General features: G+C 40.3%; 1 protein-coding gene across 1 annotated transcript; it reads left to right on the top strand.

Moving 5' to 3' along the window:
* Positions 1-157: 157 nt before the first annotated feature.
* Positions 158-14176, top strand: ggt5a (gamma-glutamyltransferase 5a). Its single transcript, XM_041788148.1, has 12 exons — positions 158-324; positions 965-1092; positions 1169-1264; positions 4165-4351; positions 4455-4615; positions 4850-4996; positions 5230-5351; positions 8317-8501; positions 8753-8844; positions 12880-12986; positions 13147-13257; positions 13336-14176. The coding sequence occupies exons 1-12, from the start codon at positions 158-160 to the stop codon at positions 13480-13482; spliced, it is 1650 nt and encodes a 549-aa protein (XP_041644082.1). The 3' UTR covers positions 13483-14176.
* Positions 14177-14970: the final 794 nt, after the last annotated feature.

Here is a 14970-nt window from a genome sequence, read left to right as displayed (position 1 = left end):
CAAGCGGGTGGAGCCATGCTGCCCGGTGCCCGCCCCCATCTGATCGGGTAACCTGGCGTTCAGTCAGTGAGGTCTAGATATTTCTGAGGAGATGACGTGTAAACTCAAAACGGATCTTTAATGATCTCCGCGGAGGTACAGGATATTGACTCCAGCCATGGCGAGGTCAAAGGCGAGGGTGTGCGGGTGTTGCGCACTGATACTGTTGTGTGTGGTTGCTGTCATTGTGTTAATTGCTGTTCTTATCAGGCGCAAGTGTCCGGATGACACTTTTCCCAAGGCTGCTGTGGCTGCAGACTCCAAGAAATGTTCAGAGATTGGACGGTGAGTGTTTTCTCTCCTTTAGTATGGGTCTGAAAGATCTTTACGCACCAAGTTCCTGTTCCCAATGCGCCTTCGTTGGCATTACGGTAATCAAAACGATACAAATTTTCGACTTGTAACCCTAATCAATAACTTGATGTTTTAAATGTTTAAGTCCTGATCAACTTTTATGTTTCAGCTATTGTTTCTTAAAGGGAAAAAACAAATTTACCGGCAATATCTCGAAGTATTACGGTAACTCATTATAGGAACTTTATTACCACTCCAGTGTTCATTTTTCTGAGCAATTAAGTTGTGTTATTTGATTTAATGCACCATTTAATTATCATCTGATCATGATTATCTGTAAATTGATCATATGCTTTACTGATCAGTTGTTTCCTAATTATTTTGAGCCGTTGAGCACTGTTAGTGGGTCTTCACTTAGACGTAACTTTCCTGGATTTTTATAACATTCCAAGTAAGCAGCAGAACAGTAACAGTAACAGTCCTCCACTTCCCAAAAACATTTCCCTTTTTGAGCCTTTCGAGCCTCAGCCTATCACAGACACCATCCTCTGCAAAATACCAGCATTCAGCTGCAAACTGCATGGCAAAAAAACAGCGCAACATGACCAGTAATCAGCCTGTAACCTCACAGGGACATCCTGCAGAGAGGAGGCTCGGCGGTAGATGGCGCCATTGCTGCGCTGCTGTGCACTTCCCTTGTAAACCCACAGAGCATGGGCATCGGAGGGGGCTCCATATTCACAGTGATGGACAGATCTGGTAAGAACAGCGTCTCGAATGAAGATTGCTCCTCTGTGGAGGCTGTTTGCACTCATAATCTCTCCTCTTTTCAAAGGCAATGTCAAAATAATCAACTCCAGAGAGACGGTGCCACAGAAGTTTAATCCAGACCTGCTGAAATTATGTCCCAAGACCTTTCAGATGGTGCCAGGTATTGCTCTGCTGTTTTCCATTCAAAGAACTGCATGCTTTTAAAGGGTCTTAGTATGTTTCACACCGGGCCAGCCGTGCTTCTGCAGCCACATACGTGACAGATGCGTGCTCAGTGTTTGGCTGAGGAGTTCCAGTTATTCCTGTTGTGCTGCTGAGTGTTTACACACTTGGGGCCCAGAAGGCCTGATGTATAGGATGAATCCCAGCGCTGAGCTTTCAGCCAAGACCACACACAAACTCCTGGAACAGGAACAGGAGCAATTAATCTTGCTGGGACATGAACTTGTGAGGCTTTTCTGCAGACAGGGGAGTTTTATCTGTGTATGATAGTGAGGACGTTATCAGAGAAGGGAAAAAGTGGTTTTATGTACAATATACCTCAAATAAAAGAAAAACAAGTCTTTAAAAGCAGCATTGTTCACAATGCTCTTTGTATGGACATCTCAGTTAAATCATGTTTGTTATCTTTTATTGTACTCTACCTTGATAATGGCATCAGTAAGACTCTTTACTAAAGTAAATGTCACAGTACACCGATGTAACTCACATCAGATCCAGTGAGGAGTTTCAGGAAGTTATGTCACAGAGGAAACTGATACTGATGCCTCTTTATGAGCCACAGAAACAAATAAGACTATCACTGACAAGACTGATGATTTCCATATTGTTAATGCCAGGCGCAGCTGCCAAGATGGTGATATCAGCATGGGCATAGCACAGGGGGGATAAAGGGTACTGATTACCTGGGCCCACAGTAGGGAGGGACCCTTGGGAAGCCTGCAATGAAAAGTGTGTTTTGATTTATTTCTTAGTAATAAGTGTCATTATTATATCAAACGTGACTAAAGCAGTGATCCTCAATGGCCGTTTAAGCTGCCTTTTGCAATTAAATGCCACTTAATTGCATTATATTATTATAGACAGGGATTTCAAGCCTGTTTTTTGGATAATGTTGATATATATTTTTAGTAGTAGTTCAAATAAATTTGTTTTGAATACATTTAAATTCAATTCATTTTTTTTTTTTTTGCTTTTTAATAAGAGGAGCTGGGTGGTTTACTACAGCCTCATGTAACCTCACACTTTATACGTGTAAAAAAAAAAAAAAAATATATATATATATATATATCTCAGAATCAGTATCAGCATTGGCACAGTAAAATACAATACTGCTCCTACCTTAAAAATGTCCAAATGGTGTAGTACAGCGCTATGAAATAATGCAAGTAAATTTAATTTAACCATAGTAAAATTGTTGTTCCCAAATGGGGAAATTATGGTTCAAAAATACCTTAAAATGCATAGATATTTGTAAAAAAAGACTCACACGACTCACATATGTTGCTTGTCTCGCCAGTTAATGGGGGCCCTGTGTAAATTCTTTCTGGGGGCCCAGAATCCCTAGTTACGCCCCTGGATGTCAGACATAAAGGGCGGTCACTATGCACAGTTATAACACAAATTTAAAAATTTAAACACTTTGTGCTCAGATGCCAAAATGTGGACTATTACTGATCAACAGAACTACTATACATATGGACAAAAGTATTCAAACTCTGGATGTGGTCCACCTTTTGCAGATAGAACAGCATCCACTCGTCTTTGAATTCAGATGTTTCAATCAGACCTGTTACTACAGGTGTATGAAGTCGAGCATTAGCCATACATTTGACTCATGAAATGGGTCGTTCTGAAGAGCTCAGTGACTTCAAGTATGCCGTGATGATGCTACTTTTGCAATAAGATGGTTTGTGAAATTTCATCCCTGCTGGATATTCCACAGTCAACTGCAAAGTGGAAGAGTTTAGGAACAACAGCAACTCAACCACCAAGTAAAATCACAGCGCGAGGTCAACGACAGCTAAGGTGCATGGTGTGTAAAAGTGGCCTATGCTCTGCTGATTCCACAGCTGACGAGTTCTGAAATTCTCCTGGTATTAATGAGAGCACAGACTGTGTGGGAGGAGCTTCATGAATGGGTTTCCATTCCAGGTGCATGCAAGCCTCACATCACCAAGTCCGATGCCAGGCGTCAGATGGAGTGATGTAATGTGTACTGACACTGGACTGTGGAGCAGTGATTCTGGGTTTGGTGGATGCTGGAAGAACATCACCTGCCTGACTGCACTGTGCCAGCTGTGTATTTTGGTGGAGGAGGGATAATGGTATAGGGCTGTTTTTTAGGGTTTGGGCTAGGACCTTTATCTCCAGCGAAGGCCAGTCTTAATGCCTCAGCAAAGCAAGATGTTTTGGACAATGCTATACTTCTAACTTTGTGGCAACAGTTTGGGGAAGTCCCTTTTCTGTTTCAACATGACTGTGCCCCGGTGCACAAAGCAAGGACTATAAAGACAAGGTTTGATGAGATTGTGTGGAAGAACATGACTGACACACACAGAGCCCTAACCTCCACCCCTTCCAGGCCTTCTGGCCCTGCATCAGTGCCTGACCTCATAAATGCTCTACAGCAGGGGTCATCAGGTATATTTACACAAGGGCCAGATGTAGTCTAGACAGAGACTCAGGGGGCTTTCAAATAAACAAAAATATCATACTAGTATTTGTAATGCAGGAAATTTTTAGGCATTACCAGTGAGCTCTATCCCTATTATCTATAATGCAGCAGGCCACAAGGAGACAGGCCCGCCCACAGAATTAGTTGGGCCCCTGAAAATCCCAGAGAAGGGCCCCTCCCCAGTAGCACCAATATTAACTCATTTTTGAAAATTTTAACCCCTTTACACTACTTCATTTGGCCATTTCTGCAACAAAAAGCCCAACCTTTGGCCATAGATGTCTCTGAGTAAAAAACCCTTACATTTTACATTCTTGTAGTAAATTTAAGCACACCATTAAGGCCTTTGACCCACCTGTACATTCATGCACCTGTCTCTCCAGGCTCTACCTGGATCGGGGTCCCAGGAGAACTTCGGGGTTATGAGATGGCCCACAAGCTGTATGGGAAGCTGCCGTGGAAAGCCCTCTTCGAGCCGACCATCCAGCTGGCCAGAGAAGGGTTTCCTATCCCACAAATCCAGGGCCGATACCTCTCATTTATTGATTCGAATGAGACCCAGTCACTACGGTACAGAAAACTTTCACATTGTGACTCAGAAATGTGATGTCAAAAAGAGAACAGAACATTTAACCTCATGCATAAATCATCTGTCACTGTGTTTGACCTTTAGGAAGCTGTTTTCAGATAAGAATGGGAGGCTGCTGCAGACTGGTGATATTGTAAAGTTTGAGAAACTGGCCGACACTTTGGAGGTGATTGCAAACCACGGGGCGGATCCTTTTTATACTGGGAGCATAGCAAAGGATTTAATCCAAGACATACAGGAGGCAGGTATTGTCAGACGGGTTTAATTCATCTTCCTCTCTTTTCAACCATTTTCTATCTCGGCCTGGCTCTGTGATCTAATTACAAAAGAACAAATCAATTGTATCTGTGAAGCGCTGCAGTGATCACTCACAGACCGCGAGCTGCCTGGATGCATTAAAAGTCTCCATTATGTGGAACTGAGACACTTTTCTTTCAGTTTTGCTCAGCAGTACCATTTGTTTCAATGCTTTTGCTCAGGAGGAACACTCACGATGCAGGACTTGGCAGCATACAGAGTTTCAGTGACGGATGCGTGGGCTGTTCCTTTGGGAGAGTACCAGATGTACATCCCCCCACCCCCTGCAGGAGGCATCATACTCAGCCTCGTCCTGAACATCATGAAAGGTTCGTGCTGCATGCAGTGTGCAGAGCTGCTTTTCCATGTGCTCAGATCACATAAAGAAGCTTGTTAGCTTCACTCATGAAGTGAGCAGAGCTGTGCCAAATTAGTACCGTCATAGGCTGTTTCACACTATTGTTGACTCCGAGTGTCTGTTACAGGAGAATCTAGATACAACACATGCTTGGATGTGAGATACACTTGGAATGTAAAGGATAAAGCTGTGTTTTATTCACAGGTTATGGGTTGAATCCAGGCTCTCTCACCGGTGAGAAAAAGAAACTGGCTTATCATCACTACATAGAGGCCTTTAAGTTTGTCAATGGGATAAAGAAAGACATCTGGTCCAGCTCAGCACAGGTAAACTCGAGAAAATGATGAGTGAGATATACAGGGTTCACCATTTAGGTTCCTTATAACCAAGGAGCGGAAGTTTTAACCTCCTTTATTGACAGTTTGTAAACCATCATACTCTTCTAATCACCCCCGACACCCCCTTTGAGTCCAAAAAACCTGCTACTGGACACTGCTGTTCTGTTGCTGTATCTCTTTCATGTTTTGTGATGCTTTCTTGTGATGGGCCATGATTATTCTCTGACACTGGCTGCATGTTCTGTAGCTCAAACTTATCTTAAAACGTGTAAACCCCCCATTCCCCAAGCCTAAAAACACAATGGTCCCAAACATTTCCAAATGGAGAAGAGAGGTGCAGCTCGGTTTGGACCACCTTCAGGACTCATTTGCTATTTTGAAATTTTGAATTGAGGAGTCTTCTTAATAAAACGGCACTCCATAAAGAGTGTTTAATATGAATTATGTATTAAATAGTCCAATATATTTTTTTACACGGATGAATTTCACTTGACGAGGGGGGGAAAAGCTGTGAAAAGTGGGCTTCCTGCTTAACACTGTGAGTGATCTGAGGATGATTTGTGAGCTTGCAGTGTAAAGTTCACACTGCGAACTGGGAAGGCCCCTTTTAACAGCTTTTCTCCCTCATTAGGAGAAACTCGTCTTTGAAACGAATCAATGGTTCATCCTTGAGTAAGTAGATCTTATGCAGGCTTTTGATAAGCAGGATGGTCCTTCTTGTCTTTAGTCCACAGGACACAGGTTCTGTGATTTCCAAAAATAATTTCAAATTTTGATTCATCTAACCACAGAACAGTTTTCCATTTTGCCTCAGTCCATTTTAGATTAGCATCGTCCCAGAGAAGACAGCGTTGTTTCTGGATTGTTCTCACATATGGCCTCTTCTTTGCACGATACAACGTTCTGTTATTTGTGGATGGCATGGCCTTCTGTGTAGACAGACAATGATTTCTGGAAGTGTTCCTGAGCCCATGCAGTGATATCCAGTACAGAATCATACCTGTTTTTGATGCAGTGCTGCCTGAAAGCCCAAAGATCACGGGTGTCCAGTATTGACCTTCAGCCTTGTCCATGTTCACAGAGATCTCTCCAGATTCTCTGAATCTTCTGATGATATTACGTACTGTAGATGGTGAGATATTCAAAGTCCAAGCCATTTTACATTGAAGAACGTTTTCCTGAAATTGTTCTACAATGCCCATCTTTACTTCTGAGACTCTCTAAAATGCTCCTTTTATACCCAGTCAGGCTACTGCACTGTTGCCAATAAACCTGCTTAGTTGCAAAATGCTCCTCCAGCTGTTTTTCATTTACTTTTCCAGCCTTTTGTTGGCCCGTCCCAATTTATATGTGATGTGTTTCTGCCATAAATTTCAGAATGAGCTTATATTTTTCATGAAATAGTAAAATGTCTCAGATTCAACATCTGATATGTTATTAAGTTCTATTGTGAATAAAATATGAATAAAATATGTCGTTTTTTTATGTATCAGGATTTTGTTTAATGTGTGCTAAATCAGTTTTAGAGCAGACAAAGCCCCCCCCCCCTTTATAGTTAATGAATTTGGGGGAAAATTGAACAGTGATGATAAATGATTTTAAGATTTCTAAAAAAAAAAAAGTCAAAATTATTAAATTTCACAGCATCAATAAATCTGAGATAAAAAGTCAACTCTTTAAATCCTAAAGGTCAAAATACAAAATTAAAAGTAAAAATAAGGCTTTTAAAGGCAAATATATGAGATAGAGAGTTAAAATCGTGACTTAAAGGTTAAGATATGAGATAAAATACAAAATCAAGAGTTTAAAAAGTTAAAATAGAAGATAAAATTCAAAATTGTAACTCTCAAAGGTCAAAATATGAGATAAAATTCTAGATTAGTAGTTTAAAAAAATGAAAACATGGAATTAAAAGTCAAAGTTAGGAGTTTTAAAGGTCAAGATTTGATTTAAAATGAAAAATTGTGAATTTTAAAGGTCAAAATATGAAATAAAAAGTCCAAATCCTAAGTTGCAATCATTTTCTTGGGATGCATAATGAAAACACAAATACATTTCTTTACCTCATTCCTGGCTTTTTATCTCATTATTTCTGCTCTCTACTTTCCCAAATTTTAAAAGCTTTTGTAACTCTTGCAGGCTGGGTAAAACTGCACCACGGGCCGCATTTGGCCCCTGGGCCTTGAGTTTGACACCCGTGATCTAGATGCTGCCTTTTGTACCGATTGTAGAGGTGATATGGAAGAGTAAGTCATGCCAGTGCAGGGAAAGTTGCAATAGTCGATCCAGGACAAGAATAAGGTGCGGTTAAAAGGTTTAGTGGGTTTAGTATGAAACAGATTTTTGTAGTGTCTCTTAACTGAAAGATCACGATTGAACCAGCTTAATTGTTAATTGTTAAAGTTTAAATGTGAGTCAAAACAACTCTGAGGTTTTTGGAGGAAGGCTTGATGTTGATGGAGAGAGGTTGGATGGACTGGTTGAACTCCAAAGACTGTGTCGGACTTGGAAAGACAGAAAGAGAGAGATGGAGACAAGCAAATAGCCAACTACAACAAATGTAAAATGTCGGGGCATAATCGTGCTTTCCAATGGTATACATGTTTTTGCCAAGAAGCATTGCTACAACAAAGAAATAATCTACCAAACACACATTTTTGTACTTAATGTGCTTAATTTTATATGTGCAAATCCACCATAAAGCTTAACTTTAATGTTTGGCATCACGTATTATCCTCAACAAGCATGTGTGCAATGCCTGAAACATTCAAGAAAGTTTGGAGGCTTTAAAAAGATTTAAGGGTTAAAATCAGCTTTTAAAATGTAGTTATTTTCAGGTACTTTCCCTCTCTCTGCAGAGCAGTGACAAGCTTGAATTATGATTAAAACTTTAGATTTAAAACATGTCTTTTCTTCTTGTGTGGGTGTTCTCTAATGCTCTGTTCTTGCACAGATGGCAAAGAAATTCACAGAAGACAGCTTTGCCGACTACATCCGGAACTTGATCAGTGATGACAGGACCCATAAACCCCAGTATTACAACATCACCCCGCACCTGGACAGCATCGGCACCACGCATGTGTCTGTGCTGGCTGAGGACGGATCTGCTGTGTCTGTAACCAGCACCATCAACCACATGTCAGTCCCCGCAGGGTTCTGCTCCAAACGCCAGATATTGTTGTTGGTTGGAAAGCAGAGGATTAAGAAGATTTAAGAGATTATGGAGCAAGTGTTTTTGTGAAAGGAATTTAAAAAAGAAATCTCTGTTTTTTTATGAGACTTCAGTACTCACAGTCCAAAAGCTTTCCAGTTAATACACGGCGTTAATACTTCATGTTTATGTATTTAAGGCTGCACCAGCTCAAATCTTCTTCCTCTGACGTTCACAGATTTGGCTCAAAGGTCTTTTCTGCGAGCACCGGAGTCATCCTCAACAACGAGCTGTCTGACTTCTGTGGAAGGGTAGATAGCATCTCTCCTGGTAATCACATCAGCATGACACCATTGTCCATTTTCATTCAGCCATCATGAAAAATGAGAGCCAAGTACAGATAAGTTATCTAAACACTATTAGAACAGGTTCTTGTTCCTTATTTACCTGGAATAATAGAGTTACATTCACTCAGACATGACTAAATATCACATTCTAATTCCTGGGTCTCTCACAGCTGCCTGTAGTTGATGTTAGGTTTAATATCATGAGGTATTTTAATGGTATTCACATACCAGACCTTTTTCTCATCCATTTTTTTGGCCTTTCTTGACCCATTTTTGCCTTTCCCTGAATTATTTCACTTATTTCCATTCCCTCTACTTTATTCTCTGGCATCCAGACATTTGTGCACATCACAGCTTAGCTATGAACTCTGACATTACTTTCCAAATATTTTAGTCAATTTTCTCCTGCACTGTTGTTGACATTTACAATAACAGGGAATTTTGATTTAAGAAACCGGGCTAAAATTTTGATAACGCTATATTTTACTACAGCAAAAAGTAAATTTAATTTTTGGCTTTTTTGATAAGAGTGGTGATTATCCATGTTAAACATAAATCATCAGTGGATATGTTATGTAAATTTCTGGTACAGATAACAGTGCTCTTTTTGGATAAATATTTAGATCTTTGGTGATTTATGCTGTCATCAAGTAGAGCTACTCTGTGCTTTTTAAGTGTATTTATAGTGAATGCTATTATGCACACGCAGGATAAGGAAGAAGGATACTCCACCCTGTTAATGTAAGGATGCTTTTGTCACCATGGACATGTTATCATTTAAATAAAGGCACTGCTGTGCCAAATGGTCCAAGGTCAGATATATTAGGCTTGTAATCAGTCACTATTGGATAGGAATGCATGATATTGGATTTTTGCAGATATGCATGTATTTCCATAATTGATTTAGTGATACAGATACTGACATATACACACCTTTATACACACCCCATAGCTACCACCTTGTTCTCCTCAAATGATGCTGATTGGTCCGAACAGTGTTCAGTTTGACACAAACAATGTGGATGGGAGCTTTTCAAGATGGATTTGCCTGATGACAGAGAGCGAGTCTGGCAAATCCATCTGCTTTGCAAGAATAACCAAGCCATGGTACGAGAGCCACGGAAGGGATGTTTGAGCTTATGTAGACATCAAAGGTGGATGAGTGAGTTTCAGTATGAGGATGACACTGAAGATGTGAAAGCATGATATGGAAGCACCTGGTCACTTGGTATCTGAAAGCCCAAATTTGTCAATGCATTATATCAACAACCTCATCAACATCAGTCAATCAATCTTTGTTTGAAAAGCGCCAATTCATAACCAAAGTTATCTCAAGATACTTTCAACAGAGGGCAGGTCTAGACCATACTATCTGTTGTGTCCTATTATAATAGACCAGCATTAACCATTAATATTACAATAAAGAATATACCTTGTTGAAATGAAGACCAGCGTTAACCATCATGAGCACTGACAATATTTAGCCCCATTACAGTGGCAACGTAAACCTTCACTAGCTACAGGGCAGGAATAGAATAGAATAGAATAGAATAGAATAGAATAGAATAGATATTTATTGCCATATGCACAGGTGCAGGACAGTACAGGTCAGAATTTTTTGTGTTGCTTCTTGAGTCAGCTCTACAAAAGACTAAAAAGTATAAAAATAGGAAAGTATAAAATATAACAATAAAATAAAGAAGACTTGAGAATAAATAAAGTTGTATTACCAAAATACACAAGGAATGTACACTGTACACAAATACACATGTATACATATGAAAATTAAAAGAGTATATAAAATGAAATAAAATAAAATAAATGCAAAATAAATTTTAAAAAGGTAAGATAGATAAAATAACATAGCTGTAAAAACTTTTAAGATTTCTACATCTGTCATTGTACCTTAGATTTCTTGCATTGGTTGTTGCACAGAGATAATTTCACACAAGTTATTGCACACTTCAATAATTGCATTTATTGACAGTAGTTATTATTGCACATTTGTTACTAATGTGTTATGACCAGAGAGGTAGTTAAGTGTCCACTGAGCAGGAGATGTGTCTGATATGTCCTTCCCACTTTAAGGACCCTGTAACGTGAAAATAGATCTGTATTTAGGTTTGTTGTATGACAGGACACTGTATTGTGAATCCCCAAGTCAAGTTTCAGTCAAATAAAACATCTTTAAGTTTATAAAATTAAGCTTCAAAATCATGAAAAATGAGGCAGTAAAATCTCCTCCAGGATGGTGTGGGCGTGTCTGTTTAATGAGCTGAAGCCACGCCCGCTCAGGAGAAATACGATCCTCTCAAATTAAGAAATTGCTACAATCTGAACTGAGGAAAGCACTCACACCATTAGCCTCTTGACCTTTTGTTAAACTTAGATAAGAAACAAAGTCTGTTTTCTAGATCAAATCTCTGTTATACTTTAAAAGATCCATAGACCACTGTGGCTGATAGATATGGCAAATTTACCTCACTGTGAACAAAAAAAAAAACAGCATTTAACTGACTCTTAACTTTCAATAAAGGCAGTGACATCAGCTAACAGACTGGACTGAGATGAATTTCTCTGTGATTTTATATTGTAGTGTTAGAGGGGCGGGGTCATTCCCCACTGTGGGCTCATGACATCACAAGTCCACATATTGGCCCCGCCCACATGAAACCAAGCCAGAAAATAGATGAAAAACTTTGTAACTGTATCAATCCAAAATTCAGTCACATGTAGATCTCAGTGTTTTCACATGTTTACAGCAACCATATTCCAACGTATCTAGAGTGTTAAGACAAAAACTTTGGATCTGACTTTACAGGGTCTTTAATGTCCTGTGAAACTAGTCTGACAGCAGCACGGAAGAAGCTGTTGTAGAAGCGGGCCTTGTGAGTTTGGATGCTCTGTGGCCTGTGGTGCCTCAGGTTGTACCCTGAATCCTTCCACCTGAACAGAGCATGGGCTGGATGGTGTTTGTCTAGTAGACCAAGAAGCCCTTCACTGCAGTAAGCAAGAGGGGGTGGTGCACAACACAGCGCTTAATGTGGGCAATGCCCAACATTAGGCACCACCCACGCAACCCTATTTGACCCGTCCTACCAAATCTTGCTCTGTACTGTTTGTTTTGGTGTGTTTTATTGATCCACCTATCACTGTCCCTAAACTGTAACCCTAACCCTAAACAACCCTCATTCTAATCCTTAACCCTCATGATAAATTGATTTATAGCCAGACACTAATGTAACTGAACAATCTTTACTGTGATTTGGAATTCTTACTGTTGCTTCCTGCTTTAGCAAAGCAGATGTGACATTGCTCTGTTAACCAAGCACTTGATTGGGCAAGATTTGATAGGTGGGTCAAATAGCAACCAAGGGGTCAAAGAGCATTGAGTTGGTAAGCCCAGCGTCGTTTGGTCGGTGGTTCCCAATGTTGGGCATCGTCCCCATTGCACATTGCAGTGCGGGTTACTTGGACAGGCTCATGTTGACAGCTTTCTGCCGAAGCGTCAACATCAGAGATGTCTTTAGTTGTGCAAAAAAGACAACTTGAGAGTTTTTTTTCATTTTGAGTTAACTAGAGTCCTCACAGGATCTTTGGTAGTGAGTAAATAAATGATTCTGCTCAACTTTAGCCTTGTGTCATGAATATTTCTTGTTAAATGGATGAGTGTACTCCTTTTGGACAGAAATACTAAACCTTATTTGGCATTCATTTTCTCATAACAACATGAATTATAGAGGCACAATGGGCTTTTTAAATTTTCATTTGGCACTCTGTTTAATATCCCTCTGCATCTTTTCTGAAATATTTGGTTATTTTTTATAAGAGGATGAAAAATGTTGAACAAAGGTGAATCACATGCCGGGGTTGAATTACTGCCCTTCATCCTCTGATGGACGTCTTTGATTCACTGTCTCGCGGCCCCCTGATGGCGTGCATTTATAATCGTTGTCTTTTCATTCTTCTCACATTGACGCGTCTGTTCTGTCAATCAAAGCTTTTGTTGTGCTCACAGGGGAGCAGCCTCCCTCCTCCATGGCCCCCACTGTGCTGAAGTCTCGGTCGAAGACGCTGGTGATTGGATCGACTGGTGGCAGCATGATCACGACTGGGATTGCCTCGGTACGTATCAAGGGCAATCACGCTAAGTGCCATTAAGATAAATTGCTGCCGCCTCACTGTTGTCATAGCAAGAGCCGTCTTCAGCGTGTCCATAATCTATTCTGTAATCATCACTTTCCCATCAGACAGATTGAAATGTTCTGTACTGTCTCCCCTCCAGACGCTCATGAACCACCTTTGGTTTGGAAAGAGCCTTAAGGAGGCCGTCGCCACTCCTGTTGTTTTTGTCGACTCTCAAAATGCGGCAAAGTTTGAACCCAAATTTGATAAGGTAACACACTAAACTCATTATTAACTTTAAAAACACATCATATCTGTATCTGAGCCTGCTCTCCTTTTTGTCTTTCAGGATGTGATCGAGGCTCTGATGGCGATGGGGCATGAGCAAGACACGGCAAAGCGTTTCTACAATGTGGTCAATGCTGTAGAGAAGGAGGACGGCTGTATCTGTGCCGTGTCTGATGCCAGGAAACTGGGTGAAGCTGCCGGTTACTAAGATAGAAGGTCAACGACAGTCGCTACTGAGGAGGCCCTGAAGGCTATAGAGAACGCCCTGCAGCCACTAAAGCACAAGGACTGCAACAGATGGAGTTTTATCCTGCTGAAAAAACATGAACAAAGTGATAAATTATAAGCCTCTTCAGGTGAACAGGAACATTTTACAGCTGAACACCGGGACAAGATGAACTTGTGCTGGAGAAACATGAGTCTGTCTGACCTCCTGAGACTTTTTCAGTTTACTTTTACACATTTTAAGCACTTGGCTCTTGTCAATATTTACATCCTTATATTCTTAGTGTGGACATTTTCATGCATTCTATCGTCTGTGGAGGTTCTCATTTACCTAGGTCATAGTTATCCAAATTGAGGTTTTCTCCAAATAAGCTTCTTCAGTGCTAAAGTGACTGGGACCAGTGCTAGAAAAAAAGTTGACCATTGGTATGCTGATGATCTTAAGGTTATACCTCTCTAAGAACCTCAGTTAAGTCCAGTTGCACCCCCTTGACCAAGATTTGAACATATATTGTATTACAGACCAACATGGTAGATGTCACAATATTTATTTTACATTTTGTGCCAGAGCACGCAGCAGCTGGAGCTATAGATAATCAGATCAAACCGAGGCACACTGAAGAGTGGATTCTTGGGAGAAAGTTTGGAGAGAAATACAGAGAGGTTTACACCTCTGCTTAAAGCCCTGTATGGGGAATGTCTCTAATTCAAGTAAGATTTGCAAATCACTGCATTGTGTTTATTTCACATTTTAAAGGAATAATTTACAAAGACTTGATTAGTGAGCTATATAAGTGCAGTTAGCCGTGTTTATGACACCAAGGTTCTGAAAAGCTTTCATGTCCTTGCTGCTGACTATGCAGTATGTCGGTCGAATGTACAAAAGAACTATGTAACAAAACTTGATGTTTTCCTAGACATGACTTAAAGTATAGACCTGTCTGGGTCAAGAGATTTTATACCTTGAATTTTTCTTCAGTAAAGAAGCTGGTTTCTCTACAAGGTCGACACAACGTTTTGTCTTAACACTCTAGATATGTTGGAGTATGGTTGCTGTAAACATGTGAAAACACTGAGATCTACATGTGATTGAATTTTGGATTGAGACTGTGAGAAAGTTTTTCACCTCTTTCCCGGCTAATGGTTTCATGTGGGCGGGGCTAATACGTGGGCCCACAGTGGGGAATGACCCCGCCCCTCTAACACCACAATATAAAATCACAGAGCAGTTCATCTCAGTACAGTCTGTCGCTAGCTGATGTCATTGCCTTTACTGAAAGTTAACAATCAGTTAAATGCTGTTTTTCTGTTCATTGTGAAGAAAATTTGCCAAATCTATCAGCCACAGTGGTCTATGGATCATTTAAAGCATCATAACAGAGATTTGAGCCAGAAAACAGACTTCGTCTCTTCATCTAAATCAGAGACGGCGCCAGGATTTCAGTTTTGAGTGGACCAAACCAATTTTGGC

Source organism: Cheilinus undulatus, linkage group 5, assembly GCF_018320785.1.
Source record: "Cheilinus undulatus linkage group 5, ASM1832078v1, whole genome shotgun sequence".
Taxonomy (NCBI): domain Eukaryota; kingdom Metazoa; phylum Chordata; class Actinopteri; order Labriformes; family Labridae; genus Cheilinus; species Cheilinus undulatus.
The sequence above is the reverse complement of the archived record's forward strand: the minus strand, read 5'-3'. Positions and strand labels throughout refer to the sequence as shown.

What these genes read in the sequence shown, in the direction of transcription:
- ggt5a (XM_041788148.1), top strand. Translation starts at nt 158, where the DNA reads ATGGCGAGGTCAAAGGCGAGGGTGTGCGGGTGTTGCGCACTGATACTG. An exon ending in AATGAGACCCAGTCACTACG is followed by an intron (nt 4,352 to 4,454) that starts GTACAGAAAACT and finishes TTTGACCTTTAG; the next exon opens with GAAGCTGTTTTCAGATAAGA. An exon ending in GGTAGATAGCATCTCTCCTG is followed by an intron (nt 8,845 to 12,879) that starts GTAATCACATCA and finishes TTGTGCTCACAG; the next exon opens with GGGAGCAGCCTCCCTCCTCC.